The sequence below is a fragment of the Rhinoraja longicauda genome, chromosome 39 (genome assembly GCF_053455715.1).
Source record: "Rhinoraja longicauda isolate Sanriku21f chromosome 39, sRhiLon1.1, whole genome shotgun sequence".
In the NCBI taxonomy this organism is placed as follows: Eukaryota; Metazoa; Chordata; class Chondrichthyes; order Rajiformes; family Arhynchobatidae; genus Rhinoraja; species Rhinoraja longicauda.
The window spans coordinates 4,088,060-4,099,892 of record NC_135991.1 but is presented as its reverse complement, the minus strand read 5'-3'; the positions used below and the strand labels follow the sequence as shown (position 1 = coordinate 4,099,892).

The following is an 11,833-nucleotide window of genomic DNA, read 5'->3' as shown; positions in this document are numbered from 1 at the left end:
GAACTGAAGCACAGGTGCTGATGGCCTTCATCCCGGAGTAGTCACGCATTGGCCCCAGAAATTATGTATGCAGACTTCCTGTTCCGGTAGCATGGACTGAACCTGTCCGCTCGACTCCTACTCCTAATAATTAAGTTTTAGAAGGTAAGGAAGATTTTTATAAACACTCCGAAACACTCCGAAAAAGCTGAATGCAAGGAGAATCCCCTCTGTTCACACAGTCCGAGGAATATTGCATCTACAAATAACCGAAGCTTGCTCATTTGAGATCAGAAACTCCGAGCCTGCAGTTTGCAGGATGTTTATAAAAACATCAGCTGTCGGGAGCCACTAACGAGAAGAACGCCGGCTCACTGATAGCACAATGTATATGGCCTATATGGCCAACAGAGTGCTACATAACCTAAGAAGCGAGCAGATTAAATAAGGAGTTAAAGTTATGGACCGCCAAGAACTTGCATCTATTGTCAGAAAGCTCATACGTGAAGAAATTGGCTCTGCATTTAATTTGAAATTGGAGCCAATCCAATAATCCCTGGACTCACTTCGCAGTGATATGGCCTCCAATACAACTAAGGTAAAGGACGCATGACGGAGGCGAGGCTGCGCCTTGCGGCTGCGGCTCACCGGCAGTCTGTCTGTCTTTGTTTCTGTCGTTTTCTATTGTTAGCGTTTAAATGTATGTATTGACCTATTTTTAGCTGTGTATATGTGGGGGCTGGTGGGGGGGGGGGGGGGGGGGGGCGGGAGGTTGGGGAATCCATTTTTTCTAAATCTCCTCCTCAACGGAGATGCGACCTTTTTCCATGTCGCATCTCCGTTCGCGCTACGGCGTAACACCATGGAGTTGGCGGCCTCCAGCTGGGAGCGACCTTGAAGGCTCCAGTCGCAGGGCCTGGACTCACTATCTTACCTGCACTTACCGCGGGCTCTGTGGACCGCAACTTCGGGAGCTCGCAGGTCCCTGGCTGGCGACTGGTTTTCGGGAGCTCCAGCCGTAGCAGCTTCGACCGCCCCGAATCGCGAGGCTCGATCGACCCGTTCGCAGGACTTTCATCGCCCTGCGTGGCTCGGCCGCGGCACTTTCCATCGCCCGGTGGGGGGTTAGGACCTTCATCGGCCTGCTCGGCTCGGCCCTGGGACCTTCCATCGCCCGGCGGGGGTTTCAAAAGTCGGGAGCCTCGATCGCCCCGAAGCAGCAGTTTGACTGCCTGACCGCGGGAGAAGACTGAGGAGGACATCAGACTTTTCTTTGCCTTCCATCACAGTGAGGGTGTGCCTGTAGGAATCACTGTGATGGTTGTCTGTGTTAAACTGTAATTGTGTGTCTTGTGTTCTTTATTGTTTACTGTCAACCATTTACTGTTTATTGTTTACTGTCAACCATTTACGCCGGTCCCTGACGTGAGAGGACGCTGGCACTGTTTGTTCGCCGCTTCTCCTCCTGGATAAATCTTTCGTTTATTTATTTATTTTTATGTCTTACGTTCTCTGTAAAGCGTCTTTGTGTTTCCTGAAAAGCGCTATATAAATTAAATGTATTATTATTATTATTATTATTATTATTATTATTATTATTATTATTATTATTATTATTATTATTATTATTATTATTATTATTATTATTATTATTATTATTATTATTATTATTATTATTATTATTATTATTATTATTATTATTATTATTATTATTATTATTATTATTATTATTATTATTATTATTATTATTATTATTATTATTATTATTATTATTATTATTATTATCCGCTAACGAGACGGAACGCTGGCTCACTGATATTGAACAGAAGCTTGTTCATACACAATCGGAGAATGTCACTGAAACAAAATATCGAATAGATTGAAGCAAGTTTAATATCCGAGTACTGGGGCTACCTGAACACTACGAGAAAGTCAACCCTACTGCTTTTATGAACTCTCGGTTATACGAGGTGTTTGGTGCTGACAAGCTGGGATCTCAACCCCTCATTAACATCGCTCACCGCACGAGTCCCCGGCTTGGGGGTGGCAGGTCGTGGTGTATGATCGCACGGCTGTTTAGCCTGGAGACGAAGAGGCTTCATACGTTTGGCAAGGGAGTCCGGAAACCTGACGTTTAAAGGCAAGGGAGTACACATCAACCCTGACCTCACAGCTGGTCTGGCCAAGAGAAGAGCACTATTCAATGAGGTACGGGAGTGTCTGCGGGAGGCAAATGTGAGATATGGGCTGCTATTTCCATGCAAGCTGATTGTTACATTCGCAAACAATACTGTCTCCTTCACGGACCACAAAGAGGCCATGGTACACTACAACCAGGTAATTAAACCAACTCTATAATCCTGGCGACATCAAATCACTAAAATCTTTATCTGAGCAATAGCCTATTATGTGGACAATATTGACTACATAACCTATTTTTGATTGACTCCATCATAACATGAACTATGGATGTACATATGTGGTCGCAGAAGATGTTCAACTGAGTCTGTGATCGTCGAACTGATGATTGATTATTGGGATCGGGGGGAGACACTTGGTGTCATATCCTGTGTCTGAATAATGATTAAGGATAGTCATTCTCCCTCAGACTGTGGATAAGTGGGATTACTTTACCTCCCTTGATAATGCGCCCTCGCGGTGTTGTTTTTGTTTTCTTTTAGTTTTTCCTTTTTTTCTCATGGTCTGGCTTAACTGAACATTCCTCGTTTTGCTTTCTATCACAGATCAAAATAAAATGGCATTAATAATACTTAATCTCCTTAAATTAATAGATAAATCATAGGAGAGGATGTCGTTCCTGGTGATACGTTGCATCCCTGTAGTGTACAGGGTAGAAAGTACCCAAGATGTATCAAATGGGTGGGTGGGAGGGTGTGGGGTGCTCATGTGTGTTCTTGTTTTTTGTTTTGTTTTCTGTTTTTAGCGTTTTTTCCTCTATCCTTATCTTTGCCAGTCTTGCATTCAGCTGCTTCCTCGAATTATACTAAATGCCTAAATATAACTTTATAACTTACAATGTCAAAGGAATTTGGTGAGACGGAAAAAAAATCATGTCATACCTGAATAAACAAAAGTAGATGCAGCATTCTTACAAGAAACTCGTTTTCTATTCTCAATTCATGAACAACTCAAATCCGGTTGGGTCGGCAATGTATTTAATTCCTCTTTCACTTCTAACTTGAGAGGTGTTGCAATTTTCATCAGACAGAATGTATTATTTCCCCCTTAAGAACGCAAATCTGATTAAAACAATGATCGATTTATCTTTGTCAGGGGCCTTCTTGACCAAGTCGAAATCATGTTATTAAATTGTTATTGCTCCAATTATGATGACCCCAAATTCATTATTGATCTTACATTGATGGTGACTTAACTTAAGATTCCCATTTCAATTGCATTTTGGATGCTAATCTGGACAGATCATCACCAACCAATCATTCCCAATCCGACATATCTATTGCATTAGCCCATAATACTCAGGAATTGAACCTCCATAAGATTTGGAGAACTAATCACCCTTATGACAGAGAATTTTCATTCTTCTCCCCTGTGCACAATACTTATTCAAGAATAGATTTATTTTTTTGTTTCGTCATCTGCACTCCAATTGACTTTGATGGACCTCCTGCATCACCTAAAAGCTGGAGGTTTAATACAACATTGTTGGTTAACCAGCAATTTATTGAATTTGTAAATGGCCACTTGTTTTTTTTTCTCGACCGTTCATCAGGGCTCGACAGTATGTCCTTTATTTTTTTAACTAATTTTACAATTAGATATATTGGATACTTCACAGTGCTTTTCACCTGCTCTCTGAATTTGCTTTGCGTTAGGACATAAATCCCCGTATTTGTACAGGTGCTCAGAACTTGAAGCATGAACGCGACTGATTCGAAATCACTGTCCTTAACATACGGAGCCCCGAATACACGCTCGGCCAATACGTAGTCCCTGCATGCTTCAAAAGATCCATCATTGTACCGGTGCCAAAGAATGCCTCTCCAGCGTGTTTAAATGACTACCGACCGGTGGCCCTCACCTCGGTTGTCATGAAATGCTTCGAGAGGCTAGTCAAGAAGCACATCTGCGCCCTCCTTCCTCGCAACATGGACCCACTACAGGTCGCATACCGTCCGAACAGGTCCACGGATGATGCGGTCTCCCAGGTTCTACACACCGCTCTCTCTCATCTGGACAGCCAGGGGGGCTATGTGAGGATGCTGTTCATTGACTTTAGTTCAGCATTCAACACAATAGTCCCCAGCAGACTGGTTGAGAAGCTGCTGGAACTGGGGCTTAGCACCCCTCTGTGTGCCTGGGTCCTGGACTTTCTCACTGCCAGGCCCCAAGTGGTCAGGATGGGAGAACACACATCTAGCTCCCTCACCCTGAACATAGGATCCCCCCCAGGGCTGCGTCCTTAGCCCCCTACTGTACTCCCTGTACACACATGACTGTGGGGCCAGGTTCAGCTCAAACTCCATCATCAAGTTTGCTGATGAGACTGTGGTGGTGGGCCGGATCTCCAACAACGATGAGAAGGCCTACCGGGAGGAGGTGGCTGATCTGGCACTCTGGTGTCAGGACAATAGCCTCCTCTTGAATGTCACTAAAACAAAGGAGCTGATTGTGGACTTCAGAAGGGCTAAACATCCAAGGACGTACACGCCACTCGAGATAAATGGGTCTATTGTGGATAGGGTGAGCAGTTTCAAATACTTGGGAGTCCGCATCGCAGAGGATCTTACGTGGGCAACGCACATTGCCGCACTGGTGGGTAAGGCTAAGCAGCGCCTTTACCACCTTAGACAACTGAGGAAATTCAGAGTGTCGCTGAGGATCCTTCATTGCTTCTACTCTGGGGCTGTAGAGAGCATCCTGTCCGGCAACATTACAGTCTGGTTTGGGAACAGCTCTGCCCAGGACAGGATGACCCTGCAGAGAGTAGTGCGTTCGGCAGAACGCACCATGGGAACTACACTCGTCCCCCTGCAGGACCTATACATCAGGAGGTGCAGATCCAGAGCAAGCAAGATCATGAGGGACCCCTGCCACCCCAGTAATGGACTGTTCCAGATGCTACGATCAGGCAAACGCCTCCGCTGTCACGCTGTGAAAATGGAGAGGATGAGACGGAGCTTCTTCCCACAGGCCATCAGGACTGTCAACTTTTATAACCTGTAGATCAGTGCATGTTCCTTTAACATAGTGACCTCACCACTACTAACCACTCCCCATGGTCTCTTGTATAACTGTAGCTTCCCCACCTCCAGCTCGCTCTCTAGTGCCAGTGATGACCACGGACAGCTAGGGCATAATGTGTGTAGTGTTATTAATAAACTTATTTAGTAAAAGACTCTGCGTACGAGTGACATCCTTTTACATGGTGTCAGATCGGTAGACTTGCGTCTCCTGTTTACCGGTTTTTATTTTATTATTTGTTTCTCCCAATTGTGTCCCCTCCTTCCACTTTGCTATGGCTTCCTCGTGTCGTCGTCCGGACACGCTCGTTTTCGATGGGGACATAGTGCACCGCTGGACGGTCTTCCAGCGGGACTACGAACACTATATCGCGATTGCCCATCCTGATGCAACTGCTGCAGTACGAGCTCACCTGCTCCTCAACCTGGCTGGTCCGGAGGCAATGGAACGATATGCTTCGTTCGATTTCGTCCCTCCGGAGGACCGCGACGACCCGGTATGTCTCATGGCCAAGTTCACTGCCCTGTGTGATATACCCACCAATAACATTATCGAGCGTTTTAACTTTTTCACGCGTCGTCAGGCTCCTGGGGAGCACGTTGACACCTTCATTGCTTCTTTGAGGCATATGGCTCGGAGGTGCCGCCTTGAAAAGATCACACCCGACGAGATGATCAGGGACGTCCTGGTCAACGGTCTCCTAAACTGCAAGCTACGTGACGAGCTCCTGATGAAGCCTGACCTGTCGCTAAAGGACGCCGTGCATGCTGCACGCATGGCTTCTGCTGTTGCCTCAGTATCTCGGCCGGCGTCCCATGACATAAATTTCACCTGGCCTGACCGACGGTCTTCCCTGCCGGCTGGTGCCGTGCCCTACTTCCTGGTTCGGGATGAACTGGTGCTGCACGCGGGCGTGGTGGTGAAGGGTCACAAGGTCGTGGTGCCGGCCGCGCTGCGAGATCACTACTTCAAGACTGCCCACAACGGACACCCCGGGGTGGAGGCCACTTTATCCCAGGCCCAAGCACAATTTTACTGGCCTGGCATGGTTCGGGACATCCGGGACAGGGTCTCCGCCTGCGCTGCCTGCAACCGCCTACTACCTCATCAGCAGCGCCAGCCTCTCCTGCAGCAGCCGGCTCCCGAGTTGCCGTGGATGGCTGTTGCCGCCGACATTTTCGAGTGGCGTGGCAAACACTACCTGGTCCTGGTGGACTCCTACTCCAGCTGGTTCGAGGTGGACCTGCTGCCGTCCCTCACGTCTGCTGCCGTCATCGGGAAGCTTCGCCGCCACTTCTCTACCTTTGGTTCCCCGGCATCCCTCCAGTCCGACAACGGGAGCCAGTTTACCAGCGCGGAGTTTGCCGCTTTCGCCACCCTGTGGAACTTTCGCCACATCACCAGCAGCCCCGAGTACCCGCAAAGCAATGGACTTGCAGAGCGCGCTGTCCGCAGCGCGAAGGAACTGATGGAACGTTGTCGGTTTACCAGTTCTGACTTGTACCTTGCCCTCCTCAACCTCCGCAACATCACCCGGGACCCCGCGCTCGGCTCCCCGGCCCAGCGCCTCATGTCCCGCACCACTAGACCCCCCATCCCCGTCTCCCAGCAATCCCTGAAACCAACGGCTCGCAGCCCTGCAGCTGTCAAGGAGCGCATCATCGAAAAGCAAGTGATTCAGAAACGCTCCTTTGACAAATCGTCCCGTCCCCTTCCCCCTCTGTTCGCTGGCCAGGTTGTCCGGATGGAGTCCGCCTCGGGTCACAACCGGCTGGCCGTGGTCGTCGGCAATGCTGACTCTCCACGGTCGTACCTGGTTAATTACGAGGGCACCGTGTACCGTCGTACCCGACAGCACCTGATGCTGGTCAACGAGCCTGCACCGCCTCCCGCGGTCCCGTATTCACCTCCCGTCCAGTCACCGGTGCCTGATGTGCCTCCTGCTCCCGTCCATCCTCGCGTGCCCCAACCTGCGCCGTCTCGACTGTCTGTGCCCGGCTCGCCCCAGCCCCCTTCCCCTCCTTCGCCTGCGCGTTTGCGGGTATCGCCGCCCGGTTCTCCTCCTTCCCCTGGTTCCCCTGCCTCGGTACCCGCACCCGTCCCTGCTCTTCCTTCGGCCGAAGGGGATGGGGGGTTGCGCACCCGCTCTGGGCGAGTGGTCAGGCCGCCTGTCCGGTACGGTGGGTACGAGTAGTCTGTGTGGTGCTGCATTCTATCTGCTCCCTGCTTATAGTTTAAGTCTAGCGTATGAGCCGTGGTCGCTTTTGTTTCCAAGAGGAAGGATGTAGATCAGTGCATGTTCCTTTAACATAGTGACCTCACCACTACTAACCACTCCCCATGGTCTCTTGTATAACTGTAGCTTCCCCACCTCCAGCTCGCTCTCTAGTGCCAGTGATGACCACGGACAGCTAGGGCATAATGTGTGTAGTGTTATTAATAAACTTATTTAGTAAAAGACTCTGCGTACGAGTGACATCCTTTTACATAACCCCAGAGACTAAATTTTTGTCGACACTTTTTGTGCTATGTTTAGTAACTTATTAACTTTATTTATATGCTGTAACTAATTCTTTTTGTGCACAACCCGCAGGCATTGCCACTTTCATTTCACTGCACATCGAGTATGTGTATGTGACAAATAAATTTGACTTGACTTGACTTGACTTGACTTCTGTGCTCCATAGCAACATATCTGCTTGATATACAGAAGAGGAGAACAACGGATTTCCTTCGTTTCTCCATCTCCGGGTCGTTGTTATTATCTCCTCTATTCCGGCTCCGGAGCCCTTTACGAATGCGACCGGACATTAAAATGTCTCTGGCGGTCAGCGAGTTGAGCAACAACAGCAGAAGGAACGGGAACCAAGCAATTAAGGGGTACATGAACAGTTCAAATATAGCCCATGAATTTAAGTTTAAGAACGCCTGTTTCAAGACAAAGCCCCAGGGTACATTGTCCATAATGTATTCTGGGTCCATTGTAAAATACCAGGGCACACTGATTAAACAGCTAAACACGCTCACAATCCCCAAAATAACTGTAGCCGTTCTCTCGGTGCAATACTTTGCTTTCACATTCTGATAGCAAATGGCCACGAATCGATCCAATGTGAACGCGACCGTGAACCAGACAGAGATTAGCGAGGCTGCAACAGCTAGGACAAGGATAGTGGAGCAGACAGGTGTGATGTTCAGGAATGAACGTGGAAAGTACATAACTACAACTGTTCTCAATATGACGTCGGTGATGATGACCAGGAGATCGGCCATTGACATCCCCACCAGGTAGCGAGTGATGCATTTGGAGAGACCGCACTTCCCTCGGGACAGGATCATAATCGTCAGCATGTTCACTGCAAGCGAAAGGGAAAAAAGGAAGAAATTCGTACGTGAGATCAACGACGCCTCTTAGACACCAAGTGCCGCAGAAACTTTTTAACCATAAACAAATACAAGCTGCGGGATTAACTCCGCGTGTCAGGCAGCATTTTTGGAGAAAATGGATAGGTGACGTTTCCAATCGGCGCCTGCAGAATGATTGCAGGGGGGGGGGGGTGAAAGGAGTAAGAGAGGAGTTGCAAGACAACGCATGGCAGGAAGCAGCTGAATGCAAGCGGGTGGGAGGGAGGGGGATCGATCGGCTGATTCTTGAAAAAAAGAGAGCTGACACTGGCAGAAGGGGATTGAAGAGTTGCTAGAGGATAAGGCCAGAGGGTGGAGGTTATGTGGATGGGGAATTGTGAGGGTACAAGAAGAAGTGAATCCACGTGAGGCGCTGGAGACGCCTTGACTTCATCGTCGTCTATCCGTGTTCTGCAAGGATGTTGGTTGACCCGCTGCGTTACTCCTGCACGTTGTGTGTCTTTATACAAAAAAATAACTGTTGTTGGTAAGACATTGGAGTCAGTTGTGATACAAGGGGTATACGCTATAGCTTGGAAAACACGCCTGATAGAACTGTTTTCTTTATCAACATAATGCATGTAAAATAAAAATCCATCCACGATATTATTTCAACGCGAATAAACTAAATGCTTGAAGAAAAAATCATTAGGACTCCACGGAATAGTTGCGCGATGTTAAATGGGCAAGCTAATTTTCTGATGGTGTTGAGAGGCATAAGGGATTAAGGGCAGAGTGCATAAGGGAGGTAAAGAAGGACCGTGTCATTGCGAATTCAAATGGGTTTCAGGCAGTGTGTAGTTGGTGTGAGGACTGGTTGTGATGTATCTGCTGCACAAGCTATGGAGGGAGAGACAAAGTTGGTCTGGATAACTTAAGGTGCAGCAGGTGGGCAATGTGTATGTGCAGTGGGACTTAGACAAGGAGGACGTACGACGCGATCTGGGCAAGGTGTAGATGCAGTGGGGTTTGCGCAGTGTGAAGCAGTAGTGGAGACAGTTCCGGATGAAACTGCGGTGGGGATTGGGCAGGGCGAAGGCGAAATGAGGGTTAGGCAGGGTTAAGATGCACTGGGGAATGGGCAGAGTGAAGGCGCAGTATAATCCTGGCAAGCTGAAAGTGTACTGGGTGAAATTCGAAGTTGGTCGGTTGAAACTGCAGTAGAAACGACTCTGACGGGTTATGAGCAAGTCGAAGATAGGTTCAGGAGTTCATGAGCAGAATTAGGCTACTGTACCATTATGGCTGACATATCGCCCCCTAATCCCCATAATCCCCGACACCCGCATTGATCAAGAATCCACTGGATCCACTGGGCTGGACGAATGACTGACAGAAGTGGGTTGAGCGGCTATGGCGGCGTTGAGTCCTAGTTTGGTGTTTGCGACGATTCGTGAAGACATTGCCTGGCAAGTGTAGTATGATTTTCGATGGCCAACTCAGCTCGATCGCTGAATGGTGGGGCAGAGAGAAGTTGAGGAGAGAATCGAACATATCACTAGGAAGAACGACAGTTATTGTAGACGTCAATCGACCAATGCACCTCACCGTTTATTGAAAGTGATGTCAACCTGCAGCCTTCAACAGTGGTGCCCGGATGGTGAAATTAACCATGAATAAGGCGTAATCTACTGTGAACCGGTCAATTCAGGTTTCAGCCATAACCCATAGACAGGCTCGGAAAACATATGATTCTTCGGCTGGAAGCTTATCTCAATAGAGATTTGAATATATTCTGTGGATTCCTGATGTAGTCTCGGTTGAGACCATAATGCAATTTGCTTAAAGAGTGAATGCCATTTCTTCAATAGATGAACAAAACAGTGCCAACCAGAGCAGAGAAAATAATATTCCTTTTATTGAAGCAGAGCTTCATAGCCAAATAAGCAGTTTGGGATTTATTTCCCGAATGCGGAACGTTTCAACATCGCGCAGACATAAACAAGTGAACAAATGTGAATGTCCAGCACGTGGCTGATAGCGCACATGCAACCATGATCCGAAGGTCAGATTTGTGACCTGGTCTACTTTTCCTGAAACGGAAGGTTTGTCCTTGTACAGCAAGCTAATTTCACGTCAGTGTTCAGACAGGAGGCGGGACATCGAGGAACTCAATTGCTGTTTTAATTTAGTGGTTACCTCACGGACTATATATGCACCGTGCTATTCTGCTCTTCTCAATCTGCCCGAACTTACCGCATAAAATCGAAAAGTCATTGCCGACATGGCACCAACATTCGTTCGCACATTCACATTTGCAACAAAATACTGAGATTATATTTAATATCGTGACACGGGGTTAACTCGAAGGCAATGTTAGGATTGAATAAATACTGTATCACAATGTAAAGAGAGAGTAAAGCAAAACCACCAGTGTCTAAACCGTTAAAGGTATTCTGTGCTGGAAGGAACTGCAGATAGTGGTTTAAGTCGGAAGATAGTCACAACTGGAGTAACTCAGCTGATCAGATGACATCTCTGGAGAAAAGGAATAGGTGACGTTTAGGGTCGAGACCTTTCTTCAGACTGAGAGTCAAGAGACAGAGGAAGGGGACAATAGACGGTGATATATTGGGAATAATAGCAAATGAAAGAAAGATATTCATTAAAGGAACGATGATAAAGCACCCTAATAAATAATATTAAATAAATGATAAAGACCCGGAACGTCACCCATTGCTTCTCCCCAGAGATGCTGCCTGTCCCACTGAAATATTCCAGCATTTTGTGTCTACCGTCAATTTAAGCCAGCATCTGCAGTTCCTTCGTACACACGATGAGAAAGCAAACAGCTCATTGTTAATCGATCGTTAGGTGAGAACGAGTACATAATGACTGAACAGGACCTTTCGAAGCAGGTGCGACGTGGATGGGGGAGGTGGGGGAATTGGGGGGTAACTTGAAATTAGAGGAATCAATATTCCTACCACTGATTTGTTAGCTAAGAAACTCAGCGGGTTAGGCAGCATCTCAGAAGGGGATGGGCAGGCGACATTTCGGTTCACAACCTCCTTTCCCTCCCCAAAGAATGCCTGAGCCGCCGATTTCCTCTAGGACGTTGTGCTCAAGGTAGCAGAACCTACAGATACTTGGGTTTACATATGTGTGTCAGACAGCAAACGTCGGCATCGTTGTGCTCAACAAGATGAAGACAATGAGCATAAGTGAATGTTGACACACCGGGAACTCCAATAGCCGCCAGAACGGGATAGTAAATGGCCATTAT

General features: G+C 47.7%; 1 protein-coding gene across 1 annotated transcript in view; it reads right to left on the bottom strand.

Annotated features, from left to right (window-relative positions):
• LOC144611107 (uncharacterized) overlaps positions 1–8,481 on the bottom strand; it is a 15,744-nt gene extending 7,263 nt beyond the window's left edge. The window contains 5 exon segments of the mRNA XM_078430178.1: positions 546–660; positions 2,001–2,106; positions 3,721–3,951; positions 7,870–7,893; positions 7,895–8,481. Of these exon segments, the coding sequence (XP_078286304.1) occupies positions 546–660; positions 2,001–2,106; positions 3,721–3,951; positions 7,870–7,893; positions 7,895–8,481 (1,063 nt within the window).
• Positions 8,482–11,833: the final 3,352 nt, after the last annotated feature.